Source organism: Mus pahari, chromosome 11 (assembly GCF_900095145.1).
Source record: "Mus pahari chromosome 11, PAHARI_EIJ_v1.1, whole genome shotgun sequence".
NCBI classification, from domain to species: domain Eukaryota; kingdom Metazoa; phylum Chordata; class Mammalia; order Rodentia; family Muridae; genus Mus; species Mus pahari.
Window position 1 is genome coordinate 12,906,027 of NC_034600.1, and position 20,634 is coordinate 12,926,660.

General features: G+C 39.1%; 1 protein-coding gene across 1 annotated transcript in view; it reads right to left on the reverse strand.

Annotated features, from left to right (window-relative positions):
• Adgrv1 (adhesion G protein-coupled receptor V1) overlaps positions 1-20,634 on the reverse strand; it is a 510,986-nt gene that overhangs the window by 291,320 nt on the left and 199,032 nt on the right. Inside the window, exons 77-82 of the mRNA XM_021208450.2 lie at positions 19,769-20,176; positions 16,359-16,543; positions 12,430-12,679; positions 11,585-11,724; positions 7,869-8,029; positions 53-153 (exon numbers count right to left, since the gene is read on the reverse strand). Of these exons, the coding sequence (XP_021064109.1) occupies positions 53-153; positions 7,869-8,029; positions 11,585-11,724; positions 12,430-12,679; positions 16,359-16,543; positions 19,769-20,176 (1,245 nt within the window). The remainder of the gene's footprint in view (positions 1-52; positions 154-7,868; positions 8,030-11,584; positions 11,725-12,429; positions 12,680-16,358; positions 16,544-19,768; positions 20,177-20,634) is intronic.

Sequence of the window (20,634 nt, forward strand, 5' to 3'; positions counted from 1 at the left end):
AAAGGAGAGGAAGACGTCTCCTAATGAACCAAGAGTGTCCCCTGTCTCCTACCTGGGTGCCCAAGCTGGCCGCCATCATGTGAGTCAGAAGCTTAGCTGCAAACATGGAGTGTCGGGCACAGAGCACGTGTGAAACAACAGCCAAGCAGAGACCTGTGGGAACCAGAGAGCACGCGTGAGCTTTCGTAATCCGTGGGAGAGTACATGTACAGAAGAAACAGTCTCTGGGACAGTTAAGCACTAAAGCCCAGCCATACTGCAGAGTGCAACCCTCTGGGAATGATTATGCTGGAATTCCAACATGTCCCACTTTGGCATGAAATATATCATCTTCACATTTATCAGCCCAAGTGATAAACTTTAATTGTCCAATTATTTACATGGAAAAGGGAAGTCATAAATAAACAGCATGAATAAGTTTAATAAGCGCTTTATTTTTCTATGTTGCTATAAGTGAGCTTCACTGTTTTGTTTTGTTTTTAATGCATTTCATCCTAATTTTAAATCTGTTTTTTAAGAATGAAAGGTTTGGGTAAATAGAAGTATTTAGAAAGATGACTAGAACTTTTTGAGCATAAAACTGTGAATGGTCCTCCAAAACCTGACATTCCTAGCTGCCCATCTTCAGCTAGCAGAAGCAGACAGATGATTCCTGGCATTCCTAGCTACCCCGCATCAGCTAGCAGGAGTTCCTAGTTCCATCTTCAGCTAACTACCCATCTTCAGCTAGCAGAAGCAGATAGATGATTCCAGCAGAGCTCTCTATAAACTTTCAGCTAACCTTGTGTTGCTACATGTCAAAACCAGAACATTTTTTTCTTTCTTCCACAATGGAATTAAGTATAGAGATTTGAACTCTAGCTGGCATTATCATCTTTAAGCCTGTGTGTCTATTATGGTCTTGAAATTACAATCCCTCTTCTTCAGCCTCCAAGTGCTAGAATTACAGCCCCATGGTACCAGACCTTGAAGGCAGATTATTTGCGGATACTTTCTGCCTTAAAATTTTCAGACAGTAGTTTAATAAACAGTAATTATTTATTTGTTCACAGGCTTTCTAACCACACATTTTTGGGGGGTCAGTTTATTTTGTGTAGGAATCACTGAAGCCTTACAAATATTGGCACACATATGCCACTTACCCATGTGGTTTTCATATATTACCTCATTTAATATCAATGCCGTTTTGACAAACAAGAGATGATGCAATAATTTAACATTTGGTTCTCCAAAATATTCTCTGAAATTGTAGTGTGATCTTTTAGAGTAAACCATATGTTAGAAAAAAATTAAGAGTTAAGCATCTACAAAATAGATGTGGTCTTCTGACTTCAGTTTCTGGTTAGAAATGCCTCTCAGAGCTCAGTTTAGGGAAAATGTTTTAATTATATTTTATATTTCAAGAGAGCAATAACAACTCCCTGTAATGAGGAAGAAGGCTTTTCATCTAAAATCTCCTCCAGGAAGTCGGGATCAATCCGCTCTTGGAACCAGCACCATCGCACTCTGGGACAGGTGTGCAGGTATTCCTGCAGACAGGGCAAGCATGGCCTGTGTGGCAACTATTCTTTCTCCACTACTGGGCCTAGTGCTCACAGCTCACTAACATGTCTCTAGGATAATCACAAGTTGCTTAAAGTCCCTCCAGGTGTGTGTCTATGTGTGTATACGATATACTGACTTAAAAGCAAGTGCTAACCACATTTTTCTTCTCATTACAAACCGCATGATCACAAATATGTGTCTCCTGCAAGTTTCCTAAGGTGAGTGGTGACAATTGAAGGCCTGAGTACCAGCCAAGGGAGGAATATACATTTCCTTCTCACTGTATTGCATAAGAAGAATTAAGTGATTTTTTTTCCTTTAATTTGGTCATCAATTCTCCATCATATCCCTGTTCCACCTCAGGAATTTAGTACAATTAAGTGTGATAATCTTAGAAACATCTGATTGTGTATAGGAAGCTTCGTTAAAATGCTACTATGGCCCCTGGTTCTAGTTTAGCAACCTTCGTTAAAATGCTATCATGGCCCCTGGTTCTAGTTCAATATTCAAAACCAGAGCCAGGAAAATGTGGAGGATGGTATTAGCCCTTAGGCATACTGTTTCAGGTCTCTAGGCGTGCTGCTTAGGTTTTTATCTCAATTTAGCACACGCCAGAGGGCACTGGCCCATAAGCAAGTGTGGGGGGCATTTTATATGTATGTATGTATGTGTGTGTGTATGTGTGTGTATGTGTGTGTGTGTGTGTGTGTGTGTGTGTGTGTGTGTGTGTATGTATATATATAAAGATTGATATGGAAGGGCCTTGCTTTGAGGAGTACTGTTCCTGGGAAGGTGATGGGGTCAGTCAAAGGACAGAAGGGAGGGAGGGAGGGAGGGAGGGAGGGAGGGAGGGAGGGAGAAGCAAGCCAGGAAACCATAGCTTCTATGGCAGCTGCTTAGGTTCCCACCTCCAGGCTCCCTCCTTGAGCCCCTCCCTGCCTGCTCTCATTCATGGTTGACTGTGATCTATAAGTTGCAATCAACACTTTGTTCTCCAAGTTGTTTCAGGTTTTATCACAGCAATCTGAAACTAACTAAACACTGGTCTATTCTTTCAATGAAGAATTCTGCTCCGCTGAGAATCTTAAGCAAGCTATGCTCTAAACTAGGCAAGCCCATCTGGCTTTGGACATGATCAAGAATACTTAATCTTTAAAGAAATAAATATTTTAGTTACCAAGTTTCTAAATCACTACATATGAATTTAAATATCCAAAGCACTAAAACTAATTTACAAATTTAGGAAAGTAACCTTTCCTCAGTCTGGAAAATGAGTACTGATATTCAGTATATATACCTAACATTTACAAAGAAATATTTTAATTGCAGTTCCTTAGCTTAAATTCTTAATATAAATATTCAAATTATAAACATAGAATATATAATGATAGAATTTCTAAAATAAAGTATAACAAACTATAACAACTTCATATATTACCTAAATATGCACTCTTAAAATTTTATTTCTTGGCAATTCTGTAGAGGAACAATCTGCTTGCTGAGTAGATTTCTTGTTTTCTAGCCCTATATTGATTATAGGTTAGGGTGAAAGAGAAAGAGCCTTCCCTTAATCCATTGACACAAATGATTTTTTTACACACTGGAAAGAGGGACAGTAGAAGCAAGCATAGCTGTTCACAAACGAATCACATTGATGACACGGGATTTAGCTAGGATGCGGACCTGAAGCAGAGATCCGTTCTTTGTTGCTATCCGACTTGACCAAAGAGCTTAGTGGACATACAATTTTGGAGTATGTGAACACATTTATGTGACTATAAATATGTTTATATGTGAGTAGGCAGAGCCAGGAGGCATCGTTGCTCGGTATTTACAGATGGGAAAAAACTTTAATTTAGCCCCATGCAAGACAAATGTTAGTACATTTTCTACATTTTTTAAAAATATATACTTATAAATATTGCATTTTCAGGTGTGTGTCCACCACTCTCCCTATCCCTGCTTCCTCTAGATAAATCCTAAAGAGATCAGCTTACAGTTTTCATCTTCAGTCAGTATTGGCTCTCTGGCTTTGTTTTTTCTCACCCTTCTACCTCTTTCTCCCTGTGATTCTATGGTTTTGTTACAAACACCACTGAGTTGATTCTTTAAGTTTTGCCTCCCTTATCGTACTTTGATTAGTGCTACTAATGAACTAAAGATGAGAACAAAAGACAATTAACTGTGAGAAGGTCTCCATTGGGAACGAATGTCAGCAAGAAGCCCCTTGGAGCACACACCCCCACGCGGCAGGGGAGGGATGCTTAAGCCAGAGGCTGAAGGGTCTTCATAAAGAAGGGGTTAAACCTGAGCACAGGAGCTACCGGCCTGGGGAAGCCGTTGAAATTTTCATGTGTTAAATAAAATAGAATTTAAAATTCAGTCATCTTTCAAGGATGCAGGACCACCCAGGGCCAGTATATCACACATTAGACAGTGTAAGACCCTGTAATCGTCACAGACAGCCCTGCTGCAGAGAGCTGTTCATTGTTCCCGAGTGAGGAAAGAATGCATTGCATTTTAGAAGATTTGGATGTACAAAGTTGGCACAGTGCATAAATTACATCTGGTCTGCAGCACTTTCTGAGTTACTTACTTTTTTTTTTTCCAACAAGAAATAAGATTGAAAGCACTGGATGTCAGGTGCTGTGCCCAACAACACTCAACAAGATGGACACTGGCTGGTCTCCCAGGGATTGTGTCCAATGTTGCCTGTCTCCTATTCCAGACAGTGACTGGCTTATGAATGTTCACTGAACACGGTTTGGTCAAAGAGATGTCAGGCAGCATTCTAGGTGACTTTTATAAAAGTGTCCATTCCTTTTAATGTGGATCCTGCCTTGCCACACCTGGACACTGCCAGTTTGATGCTAAAGGTGCTACAGCCATCTGAGACCACACCAGAAAAAGACAAAGTAGTGCTGTGCGAGGAACACAGAGCAGAAAAATAAGAAGAGATGGGGTCTCTGCAGCATAGGCAAGGTGAGGAGGCGAGGCAGAGTCTCCACAGCATCAATAAGGTAGAGGCTGGGTCTCAGCATCATAAAGGGCCTGATTGTCCATTCTGGGAACTAAGCCAACGTGAGATGCCTTCAGGGTCTCCTCACATGTGGGTCGGCCCAACTCATGCCAAACAAAACTCCTTTGCAGACACTGCTAGATAAACCTATCACCTTATGCTGGGACAAGATTTTAGGACTAAGTGACTTCTTTTTCATCTAGATTTATCCCTTCAAACTCTTCTTTTTAAAGTTCTATTTGTTTTTCTTGGGGATAAGACATCATTTAATTGAATGAAATTATTTTGATAGCACACTCCTCCACAATCATAACAGGTATCTCAAGACAATGGTTTCTGAACATCTGAACTTGATGTTTCTAAAGGAATTTGACCAAATTTTTAAAACTAACACTTTTAGGAAAACAATTTTGAAATGAATGCAATTGTGTTCAGATTTAACTTCTTAATTATTGAGGTTCTGTTTCTCTGGCCACCCCATCCCTATCCCCTTGTGTGCACTCTGAGTTGCTTCATAATGACTTCTGTTACTATCAGAAATCTTTTCAGAGCCAGTTGGTTATTGTTACCTTGAAAATTTATCAGTATTTCAGCTTTCAGAGGAGGAAAAGAAAGGCACACCTTGAGAATTTTGCTGTTCTATACAAGATCGAACAAAAGAATGGCCATCTTCAAATAATTTTTATTTACTTTCTTAACCTGTAAGGCTTATATTTAGCCATTTACAAATTATTATTTAATATGGAATTGACATTTTGTGGGCATTCACAAACTTAGTATTCTAAGTAGATAGGATAATTATCCAATTAAGCAGGGACACTTTAGTTCGTGAAATATGTTAAAGCAAGCGACACCAATATGAGATCAGGTCTGCCTCTAACAGTGCAGATCCACTGGCATCATGAGACACTAAACTACAGACACACTGAGCTCACTCAGTCAGTTAGAGTGGAAAAGAACTACCCAATGACTGTTGCAGTATCTTGTTAATGTTATAAGATTATAGAACTTTGTTAAAAGACGCAGTCAGGAAAAATCCAATTAGACCATCGTCTACATGGGATAGCATCTTAAGAGGTACAAAACCGCCCAGGAGGATCTGCAATCCCTGTCACCCAGGAGGTAGAGGTGGCACGCATGCACTTCAAGCCTGGCTGGTCTTACTAGTAATTAAGTCGGATTCTGACATTGTTACCGGAAGCCATCTTAATTTACACTTCTCCCAAGTCGTCTCCATGGAAAGTCAGAGAATGCACACAGCCCCTTTTTATTGCATATTCCTTTTTATCTTTTTCACTTCCAGGAATAGCTTTGAGTTCTTTTTCTTGTATTTGGCAAACTTGAAAACTCTCAGGTGTGCCTCCCCACTTCACCTCTGTAAACTGAGGGTTTCTAAGCCTCTCTCCCCCTTCCCCACATCTCAAACTGTCAGCATTTCAACCTTTCTTCTCTAGACCAGGAAGCAGAACTGCAAGACGTTCTGGCACAAACATCCTAGAATTTATTGAGACTAAAACTAATAAGGAGGCCAGCTCCTGTGAATGCGTGCATTACTGGACTCCTAAAAAGAACCAGTTAACTATTACCAAACTAGAGTCATTCCATTTGGACTGATCCAAACTGCACTTTATGTGCATATAAGGAACAACAAGATGTCTTTTCTCATTTCTGAAGGCCCATCAAGGAATGGGCATTGGTTCTAATGAAGAGAAAATGGTGGCAAAAACAGACAGAATTTTAAAGCCTTACTTATCAAACATCTGAATACAAGAGAAGACTGATAAATAATTTCAGTGTCTTGACCCTGATCCCAAGTTAAAGGCACAAATATGGATGCTGACATTTAAGATCTCAAGTGCATGTGCAGGTCAATCTATCCTTTTCTGCACCAAGATAAAAAATGCAGCATGGCTGCCAGGTCTCCTAGGACACACTCACGCTCTGCCATGTCTACATGAAACTGGTAAAACTTCTTTTCATGTTCAATGTTTTTAAAAAGCAGGAGATTCCTGGAGGTAATAGCAATACTTCAATTTGTTTGTAAAATAATACTTAGACTTTTATTACAATATAGTTAAGAATTTCACTATTCTATGAAGTTTCCTTGATTAAAAATATGCCACTATTGAAGTACAACAGTCCCTCTGATTTTGGAACTATATTCACCTAGTAGGATTTATTGGGTAAGAAATGTCATCCATCTTTTATGAAAAATATTATGAAGAGGGGGTCCTTTAATTTTTGTGATGGAATCTAAGACTCAAAATTCACATACCATAAGGAAAGTTATAACTATGTAAAATTAAATTATACTGGAAATAACTAAACTAAGAATAATAATTACTGACTTTATCTCCAAAAACACTTTCTAATGAATAAAGCTTACTAGGTGGATTATTGGTATGCTATATTTAGAAAGATAATCCCTTTCAATAACAGACAAATCATCACTAAAGCAGAATATCAGATGTGTGTGAGTTACTTACTACCCTGAAATGCATGATGACTTGTAATCATAAGTACATTGAGGGTAGTAATTCTATGGAATATCAACTCATAAAATCAATAATTTACTCCAGTTCCTACAGTTAGCCAATGATCACATCAGGGCTTGAACTAAATCAATCTGGCTTCAAAGTTATGGTTAGTCATTATCCCATACCAAGTTATGTGCACAGCATACTGTTCCTAGAGACAATGTGTGGAGGACATTACAAAGGAAAACTGGGTAGAGCAAAAGTGGGGATAAGGCTTGAAGGATATGTCATTCTTCTCCACACAACTGTACAGCAAGGGAGAATGTGTCTACAGTTAGGTTGTATGGAAACAGTTTGATAGACATTAATAAAGTCCAAGTTCCTAGGACTTCAATAAAAGAGGGACTACATACGTTGAGTTGAAGATAATTTCTATCATAGGATTTGATATGTTTAGAGTTCTAAAGTTGTAGACTGCCAATCAACTGATGTGGAAGACTATCTCTTTTAGTGGAAACACAAAATCTTTTTATGTATTGACTTCTATCATCCCAATATTCTAATTGTAGAGCCTGAGTTTTAAAGCACAAGACACCATGAACAGTTCCCTTTCCTATTATCTAGCCTCTAGCTTACACTGTATCCCATACTGTTCATGAGTTAACAGAGGTGGTCATCCGTAAATGCTGATTGTATTCATCAATGATTAAAACAACAGGACAATGCTGCATGATAGTAATTCATATCTTACATACACAAAAGAACTATGGGAAAGGTTCATTCTCACATAGATTTAAAATGCATGACTTGGAAACCCTGCAACTGACCTGAGATACATATCAACCCAGCAGAGAAAAAAGCTTCATTGTATGATGACGAGTTGTCAGTCTGGGCGTAGACAGCATACGCAGACATGTGTGAACAGGCACATTCCACATAGTCCGAAGCATCTTCAACCACTTTGCAAAACTGGCTGTCAGACAACCAGCTAGAACAAAACATAATAGTCACTGATCTTTCAATAATATTTCAAAGATGTTAGGATTGTTTTAAAAGGAAAAATAACTAGCTGAAATTAAATGTTCTTTCCTCAAGACTTGAGCAGACTACATTTTCCAGAAGAAACACTGGAAAGAACATCTTGTTCAGGACATGACCCAACAGATTCCACCAAGACACCTTAAGAACCAGTGTGCATAACAACCACACCTGCCAGGGCATTTGCTGTACCAAGGAAGTCAGCCCTCCCAGCAACTGTGCAGCAGCCTTACCCATCCTAAAGCAAACGTGCTCTTCTCTGTCATTCAAAATGTCCCACTGCTCTGCATAGCCATGCCATGTGTGAATCCTGACAGATCAGTGTAGCCGTGGCTTCTATGGATCCCAACAGACCATCAAAGCCATGGCTTATGTTCTGTGGTTCCCTATAGTACAGCACAGCTGTCTTATATTCTTATATTATATATGGTTTCTATTGCTACAACAAAACACCATGACCAAAATTCAAATTGAGGAGGAAGGGATTTATGTAGCTTACACTTCCACACTGCTTTTCATTAAAAAAAGAAGTCAGTACAGGAACTCAGCGTAGGAAACTGGAGGCAAGAACTGATGCAGAGGCTGTCGAGGAGGGCACCTTCTGGATTTGCTTTACATGGCTTGCTCAGCCTGCTTTCTTATAGAACCCAGGACCACCATTTCAGAGATAGAATTACCCACAATTACAGCTCCCATTGATTACTAATTAAGAAATGCCTTACAGCTGGATCTTATGGAGACATTTTCTCAATTGAGGGTCCTTACTCTCTGATGCCTCAAGCTTGTGTAAAATTGATAAAAAAAAAAAAAAATCAGCCAGTACACTAGCCATTGTATGTGTAGAGCTAACCCCATAGACTCATAAATTTGAATGACTGGAATTGGTGGAACTATTTGAGGATTAATGGGGTGTGGCCTTATTGAAAGAGGTGTGGCCTGGTTGGAGGAGGTATGTCACCAGGAGTGGGCTTTAAGGTTTCAAAAGCCCATGCCAAGCCTAGTCTTTCTCTCTCTCTCTCTCCTCTCTCATCTCCTCTCTCCTGTCTCCTGTCTCCTGTCTCCTGTCTCCTCTCTCCTCCCACCCCCTCTCTCTCCATCTGACAGATAAGATATAAGCTCCCATCTTCTGCTCCAGTGCCATGGCAACCTGCTCCCTGCCATGCTCCCTCCCATAATGGGAATTAAGTCTAACCCTCTGAAATTGTAAACAGGTCCCAAGTTAAATACTTTCTTTTGTAAGTTGCCTTGGTCATAATGTTTCATCATAACAAAAGACCAGTAACTAACATATATGCTTTCCTATGAGTCGCTCCACATATTTTCTTATTTGCATTTAGAGTCATGTATCATAAATACATTTTATAAGGAACTTCAAGTACATCTCTCAGGGAAGTTCATCTTACTGACTGTCAATCAGTGGCTGCTTCTTGAATACATTCTTTTCAATAATCTTGATACCATCACTTTTCTAACTTAAATGTGGTACATTTACCCAATGGAGTACTAGTCAGCTATTAAAAACAATCAATTCATGAAATTCTTGGGCAAATGGATGGATCTGGAGGATATCATCCTAGTGAGGTAACCCAATCACAAAAGAACTCACTTGATATGCACTCACTGATAAGTGGATATTAGCCCAGAATCTCTCAATACCCAAGATATAATTTACAAAACACATGAAACTCAAGAAGGAAGACCAAAGTGTGAATACTTCGATCCTTCTTAGAAGGGGGAACAAAATACCCATGGAAGGAGTTACAGAGACAAAGTTTGGAGCAGAGACTGAAAGAAGGACCATCCATAGACTTCCCCACCTGGGGATCCATCCCATAAACAACCACCAAACCCAGACACTATTGCAGATGCTAACAAGAGCCTGCTGACAGGAGACTGATACAGCTGTCTCCTGAGAGGCTCTGCCAGTGCCTGACTAATACAGAAGTGGATACTCACAGCCATCCATTGGATGGAGCACAGGGTCCCCATTGAAGGAACCAGAGAAAATACCCAAGTAGCTGAAGGGGTTCCAGCCCCATAGGAGGAACAACAATATGAACTAACCAGGAACCCTAGAGCTCCCTGGGACTAAACCGTTAATCAAAGAAAATACATGGAGAGAAAACTCATGGCTCCAGCTGCATATGTAGCAGAGGATGGCCTAGTGGGTCATCAATGGGAGGAGAGGCCCTTGGTTCTCTGAAGGTTCTATGCCCCAGTATAGGTTAATGCCTGGGCCAGGAAGTGGGAGTGGGTGGGTTGGGGAGCAGGGGGAGGGGGGAGAGAATGGGAGATTTTTGGAGGGGAAACTAGGAAAGGGGATAACATTTGAAATGTAAATTAAAAAATATCTAATTAAAAAATAATTGTTTAAAAAAAGATGTAAAACTTTCCAATTCAAAATGCAGATTACTTCTTGGAACTTCCATTATGCATTAAATGAGTATTAAAGATTATTTATGAATTATTATTACTCTTTGACTTACAATGGAATGGACTGTTAAACACACTTCATTTTAAAACGTTTGGTGCAGATGTGTTTAGCATATCTAGCCCCCCGAACACCACAGCTTAGCAATGCAACAGACTTCCTTACTTCCCTTCACGGTCACATTGTTAAGAGCCATGGCTCACTGCGACTCTTCAGCATCATGAGAGAACATCATATTGCATATCATATGTGGGGAAGATCAGAGTTCAAGATGAGAGCAGTTTCAGTATAGTGCATCACTTTTGCATAAGCTTCAGGTATGAAATTGTTAAGTTGAACCACCATATAAGGAGACCTTTCTGTATCAGGTTTAAGATCCAGCATCAGGCATTAGGAATTTCCATTCAAAATGTTTTATTGCAGGGAAAGAGGAACTAACCCAAATGGATTGTTTGGTCTTCCCGTCAACCTAAACTTCAGTAATAAACAAAATCTCATGGCTGACATAGACAATTAAACCCTCTCCCAACATGACTGGAGCTCACAGCACTAATTACCCTGAGGTTTGAGTGATAGTAAGTTCTTCAGGAACCCAACTCCAGAGACCAAAGAGACTCAAGGAAACACTCAACTTCCTGTTTATGCTATTATCTGGATTTATTCCCCAAATGGGCTTTAAGTCAGCTGTGAACAAGAATTCTTAAACCCTGCTGATCCCTCTAAACATAAGGCTCAGACACTGAACCACAGATGGTAGGGTTGTAGAAAGGAATTTTCTTTCATGTGTAACAAATTAACAGATAGGTTCAGAAAATTACTTAACAGTACTTATACTATAGCCCTTGGGAATAGCTGTAATGAAGAAAGACTACTATACTATACTGTACACAGAGTTCTACTACCAACGGCATTCCACACTGGAGTCCCAGACTATTTTTGTTACTGATTTACAGACGATATTGCTCTCCAGTCTGAAGTCTTCCTTGAGGCTACTGTCTATGTGCAGTATAAGCAGGTGCCATGCTTTCAGGTAGGGAGGAAGCAAACACTGAACCTAAGCTTTATCAGTCATACCTGGCAGCAGCCTGATTCCAGAGGAGACACCGAGATGTATGAGGAACAACTCTAGGCTCAGCTGCATGAATCCTGTAGAGAACCTCATTGTTGTTAGGCAGCGGTTGTGCACTCTGACCTTTCACATTCAAAGACAATACCTATAATGTCAGAAGAAATAAGAAGTTCAATGGCAGTTTTCCAGTTCGCATTACAACGGAGTGTGCCAGTTGGAACCAGACTCCATTTCTGCGGTACCTAGTGCCTGCAGTGTTCTCTTCAGCCCCAGGAGCTGGATCACTTCCAGACTCTGACTGGCTTTTCCCTGTCACAGCTTAGCTTGGCGAACTGCACATTTCAGTCGTTAGCTGACAGCACCCACTGCAAGTATTATAAGCTGACTTCCTTAAAAGATAGGTATGTGCCAAGATATTATAGCAAGGAAAGCTCTAGCTTTGTACTTTGTTGATACACACACACACACACACACACACACACACCCCACAAAACAGAAAGTAAACATTTCCACCTACATTTGAAGCCAAAAATTCTATAAATGGCTTATGAAGAGAGAAAAATTTTCATGTACCTGACCAAAAAAACAAAAAACAAAAAAAATAAAAATAAAAAGTCTAATCAAATGTGTTCCAAGTTTGTCTGTTAAAGGAAAATAAAATAAAATATCAGTTGATTTTTTTTCTTTCAAGACAGGGTTTCCCTTTGTAGCCCTGGCTATCCTGGAACTCACTCTGTAGACCAGGCTGGCCTTGAACTCAGAAATCCACCTGACTCTGCCTCCCGAGTGCTGGGATTAAAGGCATGCACCACCACTGCCGGGCAGTTGATTTTTAAAACTGAGAGCTTACCTTGTCATTTAGGGCAGGAAGGTTGTCTCCTGCTATGAACCACTGCTGGCTGCTGTACTCCACAAACTGGACTAATGTGCATGCACTTTCCCCATCCAGCATTTCTGCCTCAGGAACATCCAGTAACCGCTCTGGAATTTGAATGTAGTCACCTTCCTTCCCTTCAAACTTGTGTCCATTGATTTGCCGAGGGTTCCAGTGAAGAGCCAGGATTGACAAATATGGGCAGCTGTCAAGGATGGTTTTGCTTCTACAAGAGAAAAGCAAGTCTCTGTTGAGTTGGCAGGGATTTGCATCAATATATCAGGTTGTATTCGCTGTGATGTTTAAACTGAGAATTTTTCTCTTCTTGTAGAACAATGACAGGACTAATCCCAACACTAAAAAGCCATCTGCTTTTGGTTTGCATGTGATTCTTATATCTCTCCACATCCCTGTGCCTGATCTTTTTTTGTAACCTAAACCAGGAGTGTCTGGAATCTGTTACACACTTATCACAATACGGTCTGTGGCTTGAAATGTACTTTTCTGTGTCAGTCACAGGCTGGAGTAGAACAGAGTGAAGAGAGGGTATTCCATCAGAGTTTTAGAATCATTTAGGACATATATCCACAGCTCGGTTTGCATTCCACCTCTACAGCATGCCTGCCAGCACACCAGAACCTTCTAATACAGCCGTCCAGCTGGTAAGAAAACAGTCCTTGATACTTCTGATTTCTTTTTTTTTTTTTTCACAGCCCTTAGAGATAATAAAATTCTATGCTCAGTTAAATTGTTTTCTAATCTCAATGTAAATTGAATGAATGTGGACTGGATTTAAAGTACAGGTAATACTCCAGCCATGCTAAGACAAAATCTTTAAGTAGAATACTTATGATTCAAGGAATGTGAATCTCTATTTCCCCTAAAATCTGTTCCTGGATTCATCATCTTTGCATTCGTGAGAGGATACCAAAATAAAACAAATATGAAACTGGCCTTCGAAAGGATGGAGACTATGTTAAAGGTTCTATCTGCCACAATGGATATAGAGTTTGTACATTGATTGTGGATCAAAATGATACTTTGCTAAGACCTACAGCATGAGAAAGGTTTATGCTTCCTTGGCATAAAAGGTAATGTTAAATGAAAGATGTGAGACGTGAAAGAGCAAAAGGGAGCCTTTTCCTCAAGCTACGTGTCCTGTCTATGGCAAGTTTCTTCCAAGGCTTACACGACAGCATTTCAGGTGCTGTACTGGCTGCATCCACCACACTGAGGGTGTGCCTGCAGTTGACTGGGTCAGCAGCACTTGGCATGGATACCGTGATGAGCTGCTTTGTTTGTTTGTTTTGTTTTGGTGGTTATTTTTTATCTTTTCTGATTTTGGTTTGGTTGGGTTGGGAGGGTAGGTCTTTTGGAAAGAGAAAAAAACATTAAGTTGGGTGGATAAGGAGGTAGGAAAGATCTGGAAAAACTTCAGGGGAGGGGAAAGAATATGTTTAAAATATATTGTATGAAAAAATTTTTAAATAACTTTACACTATAACAAAATGAATAAACAAATAAATAAATACAGTGGTCACTAGCTTTGATGTTCTATCTTGAACCCACCCATTCACCTAGGATGCCATGTCTCTGTGTCAAGCCTTCTATGTAAAAACCTCCGTTTGTATGGGACCCATACACCTCTACAACCTGGCCAAAAATCCCTTTCTTAATCATCTCTCCACTCAGCCCTCCCTATCAAACACTGTTCTAGCCCAGACAGAACTTTTTGCTAGGCAAAAAACAAAACAACAACAAAACAAAAAACAAACAAACAAAAAACTACCTACAAGCTACTGCTAATTGGCATTGTTTTTAGTTGGTGTACAAGTGGTTTCCATCACTATTATTCTAGCTCAGTTCCCAAATTCTCCCCTCTCAGAAGATGCACTTGATGCCAAGGTGGTGTATCAAGAATTCAAGCAAAATTAACTTAGCATAGTTAGCCATTAAGAAAACAAACCAAATGTGACTGCCATTTCTATCCAACGCACGATGTATAACTATTGTGGGCTTCTACCTTGAATGTACCACACTTTTATGTTCCTGACTAAATTCTGCCCTTTATATTCTCTTAGCTACTATCCTCTGAAGTTTCCCCCTTTTTAGCTTTCTTCTCTTCTTCAGTACCCTCTCTCTCTCTCTCTCTCTCTCTATATATATATATATATATATATATATATGAATGAAAATATATATTGAGTATATATCAAAATTCTCTCTGATACACACGCACGCACACACACACACACACACACACACACACACATTAATTCCAAGCACATTTTGTGGTCTCAGTGAAAACAACTAATCCATGTGGGAAGTTTCTGTAGCCAGGATTAGACATGTGTAAATGGCACTAAGTTTGAACTGCCTGGCATTATCTCAGGTGGACATTTAGGAACCACGGTAAGGGCTAGAGAGAAGATGTCCTGAAAGAGGGTTGTGTGAGGGTTTTCTGATTCGTTGATGATTTTCCCATTAGGAAAATATCAGTCCCTAGCACCCATTAGCAGGTTTTAAAGGAGTTCAGTACAAGGAGATGTGGGATGGCTCCCAGCTTCCCCATGCCCTGGCATGGATCTGCAGTGAAATTTGAGCTGTAAGTTTGTTTTTATTGCACTCATGTGACTATACGGCCTGGTAGCCAGGAGGGAGTATGGAATCATGCAGGCCTATGGCTAAGCATGAGATTCACCATGAACTCATTTGAATGAATCATGAATTCATTTGAACTTTGCCAACATGAGCAGGACTGTAGTAGCCCTCAGCTTCTGAATATGTAAATATGAATCATAAGAGCCCCAACTGAACCTTTCAATAGCTTAACTAAAGTGAAGATTCATAAAATATGCATACGATATACACCAACTTTTATATATGAGCCTTATACACTTTTCAGTATTGCTGTTTCTAACTATGAAATAGCCATCCACATTATTCAATTTAATGTAGTCTAGATATAGCAAGGATATAATTAATATCACCAGTGTTCTCTGTATTTTACACCTTGTCTTTCATATATAATTCACTGTTTTGAATTTCATGTGTCTACAACCTAAGAACTAAATTCAGAATTATGTAACCAACTGTTTTCTTCGTTAGTTTGACAGAATTCATTATTGAAGTGACTAAAGCTTATTGATACTGATGATGATTTTTACTGAAAAAATAATAAAGTTAATGTTTATAAAAATATCCTTAAAAATACCTATTAAATAGTTATAAAATGACATTTATTGTTTTCAGGTAGGGTATATCAGCAACATGAAAATCAAGTTGGATTTTAATTTCTGCCCATATTCTAATGTCAGTGGATTTTAGTCTGTCAAATACAAATAAGATATTTTGAAGTCTTTAGACTACAATAATCCCATTTAGATTATGGATGCAATTTTTATATTGTGCATAAAATATTAACACGTGGCTACATAATTAGTTGTGTAGTTAATAATGACCATGAGCTACATGCTATTTTCTTTCTCTTGCTAGCTTCCTGCTGTAGAACTCCAGCCACAAAAAGTCCCTAAAGTTTGAGAACTTTCTCCCAGTATGAGAAACATCAGGGACTTAGGGCAGCATAAATCACAGCACAAGGCTGGGAATCAGTGTCCTTTCTCTCACAATGTGCTTTCCACACACTAAATAAAAGCGGAGGCAGACAAGATGATATTTTATTCTTAAAGATGCTTTTAAACAAGAACACAGTAGTGTTGATGGTACACGTTCATTCTTCTTGCCAGGGCTGCCATTTTCTTCTCATAATTGCATTAATTAGCCAGTAGATGCCAAGCACCAACCGTGTGCTCTGTGTATCATCTCAATCTCAACTTGCGTCATGTACTGCTTGCAAGCCATGAGGAAATCCATTTCAGACAGTGATAATTTTACAAAATACTTACTTTTCACCAGGCGACCCACAGGTAACATCTGTCAGCAGAGAAAAGGCAAAATGCTCAGCCACCTCCACAAAGTGGCTGAATCCCCTAGTGTCTTTACGCTTTGGATTAATTAGAACACAAAGGAGTTCATACAAAAGAGTTCGGCTTTTGATACTGAAAGCTTGATTTTTTCCTTCCATTGTTATCTGAAAAAAAAAATCTATGAATTAAATTATGTATTCAACAGTCTACTTCTTAGGTTATATATAGTATATACATTGCATATGTTTTTCATTAATTATCATTGACAGTGACTATAAATGTGTCTCTTATTTGCCAAACATAATTGTCACCTCAGAGGCTTACTGCTGAATAAGCTCACCCTTTCCAGTCTTTCTAAACTCTGGCTGGCTGGTTCAACTCAGGTGTTCTGACTCAAACTCCTCTCCAAGCTGACTTTTCACCAGGTGAATGAAATCTTTCTGTCAAATCTTTCTCTGATTCATCACTTTAACTGCCTCTCAATTAGCCATTACTTTCAAAAATGGCTGCTTTCTCCTACAAACTAACTTTACCTTCACTGTTTGGAATTAAAGATGTGCACTACTGCCATGTCTATACTCCATCTAGAGGGATTAAAAATGTGTGGCCTGTCTGCATTCTAGCAGGGTCACACGGACCAAGGAAGCCTTTGGATGTGATCTACTGCCAGAGCAGCCATGTTGCTGGATAAAATTTTCTCTACATCTGACAAAGATGGAAATATGAAGATGGAAATATGAAGAAATGAAAATGGTGTCAAAATTATAATTTAAATATACCCATCTCCATCTAAAAGGCACGGGTAATCATTGACAAAGAAAAGAAATAATCATTAAAATACTTTCTATTTACTTAAAGAATTTAAGCATTTAAATACTTAAATATTTAAATACTTAAAAGTATTTAAGTATTACTTAACATCCTAAATAGTGACATATATCCTTTAAATTAGCTGCAATAGTTAACATCATGAATTAAAATAAATCACAGTTTTAAAACTACTCCAAGAAATCATTATTTCTTAACTGAATGAACAAGGAAATAATTATCTCAAAAATATGTCTTAGCAGAGATAAGATTACTTTTAATTATCTGTGTTTCGATGAGCAAATGGCAACTGCCATATACCATTAAAGTGCAAAATCACACCAAATGAGAAAATTCTCCTCAGTTAAGACCACTCAAGGCATCCTGGCAAACCTTGCCTTTTCAAATGTGATTTCCTACCTTAAAGGACTGAGTTGCTATTAGGAGAACAAGGACAATATTACTGTTCCTTCATATTATATCTGGAAATAACTGGGGTTGTTCCACACCTGGGAACGTCAGGAGTCAGAAATACTGTTATACCAAAGACTGTCTGAGCCCACAGATGTACTTTATCTAGGAAATCTGTATAGAGTCTTTTGTTATTCTTTTAAGTACAACAGTGTTCGCTTCAAATAAAAAACGGAATGTAAACTTCAAATGCATTGTGCGCCTGAAATTCATACATAAGTAGTCACCCTTTGTTTTTATTTGCTAAATGATAGATAAGAATGATGCGGGTTAACTATATGTGGCTATATGCACACCAGGCATTAACTGAAGACTCCTTTTGTCTTACTATGCAATTATGTCTAAAACAAAAAATACACTTTTGACAATATAGTCATGAGTGTATCACAAAGGGCACATTCTGATTTTGTCATCAAGACTACGCTCCCACAAATCTCCATGTTCATCCACTGTATACACAGGTTATGCAACACTGACTGCCACTCCCAGGGAAACTTGCAAGGAACTGTACTGGATGAAAGGATGTACTATCCCATCCGGGAATCCATCCCATCATCAGCTACCAAACCTAGATACTAATACTCATGCCAGCAAGATTCTGCTGAAGGGACCCTGATATTGTGGCCTCTTGTGAGGCTATGCCAGTGACTGGCAAACATTGAAGTGGATGCTCACAGCTAGCTATTGGATGGAACACAGGGTCCCCAATGNAGGAGCTAGAAAACGTACCCAAGGAACTGAAGGGGGCTGCAACCCTGTAGGTGGAACAACAATATGAACTAACCAGTACCCCCTGAGCTTGTGTCTCTAGCTGCATATGTAGCAGAAGATGACCTAATCAGCCATCATTGGGAAGAGAGGCCCCTTGGTCTTGAAACTTTATATGACCCAGCACAAGGGAAGGCCTGGGCCAAGTAGTGGGAGTGGGTGGGTAGGGGAGCAGGGGCGGGGGGGGGGNATAGGGAACTTTTGGGATAGCATTTGAAATGTAAATAAAGAAAATATAATAAAAAAAGAAAAAAAAAAAAGAAATTGAACCCTGGTACCCTAGAAGAGCAGCTAGTACTCTTAACTGCTGAGTCATCTCTCCAGCCCCCTGTCATATTTCATTTAAAGTACTGCCTTTTGACTGATGACAATACATGGTTTTAATATATAACTTAATGAGGAAAAAAAAAAGAGCAGCAGAATTCCCTCCTACCAAGTTTTCCTCTAAATATTTGAGATTTTCTTCTTTATACTCTAAAATGTAGTCTTTACATGTGGTTTCTCTCTTTCTGGTGAAGATCAATTTACTATTGTTTCACCTGTTTTATTACTCGAAGTTTAAATATCACTATTTGTATGAACTCTATCTTTAGGGTGTTCTCCACATAAAATGGCAGCCACCTCTCTGTGCTTTACAAAGGATTGCCATAATCTTTTCTTTACATACTTTATAATTTTCTATTCCTCAGATATTTGTATATCGGGGCTTTGTCTGCACATATGCCTGTGTACCACGTGTGTGCCTGATACCTACAGAAACATGCTGAATAGGAATGATATTCAAATATCCCACTGAAAACATTTTCAATAATTAAAGGTCTCCACATAGGGGGCTCATATGGAGGGACTCAGACCTTTATGCTTGTAGATAAATATGTTAAAAAAGCATTATCTCGGTAAAAAAGCTTAAGACAAGCTATAAAAATCTTTTCCTTCAGTAATAATACTTTTTAGATATCATTTTCCATTTATAATCTTGAACTTTTATATCTCTATATACACATTTATAGAAGAATAAATTAATAACTGACCTCATATAAAAGCTGATTAGGGCAAGTCCATGCAAATGAATGCCTAAAATTCTTTGACCAATCCTTATTCGTACTTTTCAACAAAAATTTGTCGTTGGATTGTTGGATTCTGGCCATACCAACTTACCCACAGTTCCCAGTCTAACAGCAACAAGAAAAAGTACAGGGCAGGTGTGAGGAATCTCACTCTTAAATTACATTTGATTCTTACTTCATAGTAACAGGCATTATAACTGATGAGGTATCTGTTTTGATTTGGGCTTCCTGACCTTCTCACTGAGCTGTGCGTTTACGCTTGCAAGGATGCCCTACCTTTTCCATGATGAGCATCACAGCACTGAGCTGCTCATCTGTGCTCTCTGTGGCTACTTGCAGGTTGAGGTTGTGGAGCACTCTGTTGAGAACATCTTCATGTAGGGGCTGATGTAGCAGGTCTTCAAGCCCCCAGACAGCTTGTGAATCCACATCGGAGATGAGAGTGATGTTGGCAGTCCCATACACTTTATCAATTCTGGCACCACCTTTTGGGTCAAAAAGCACAATCTGAAAGCGTTTAGGAAATTTATTTAAAGACCCTGTTTCTGGTGTTAAGACAACATCCAACACCGCAGTTTTCTGGGCAGGCTCGAAGACCAATGTGCCTTCTGTCCTCACAAAATCCTTCCCAGAAACAGCTGGAGATATGAGGACCCGACCAACTGTTTCAGCGCTCCTCAGCTCCTGAAAATTAAACAAAGGCAGGAAAATGAGACTACGATGTCTCTAAAGTTATCCTAATATTATTAAACTAATTGGCAGTAACTACACTGCCACTAAACATGGACTTTATACTTTTCTTAATTGCCTTCTATAAGCTACACAGAGGTTAGGGAGCAGGGGGTTTGCTTGCACTGAAGTGAACCAAAGAAAAGAACTAGACATGGAGAGACACTGTTGTCTAGATCAGAATCCAGTTATGAACACAGCAAATGCTATGCTTTAGATTGCACAAGCTGGGAAACTAAACATGGGAGGTGAAGAAGTAGTATTTAAATTTTAATCTCACTTAGAAATTTAGAGCTAGGGAGAGCCGAAGGAAAAGGGTGGAAAGGAAGAAGGAATTCGCTCTTTCTTACCCTTCAGTATGGAAATGAGCTACTGGATTTGGTCCCTAAGTAATGTATGCATCTGATTTTTCA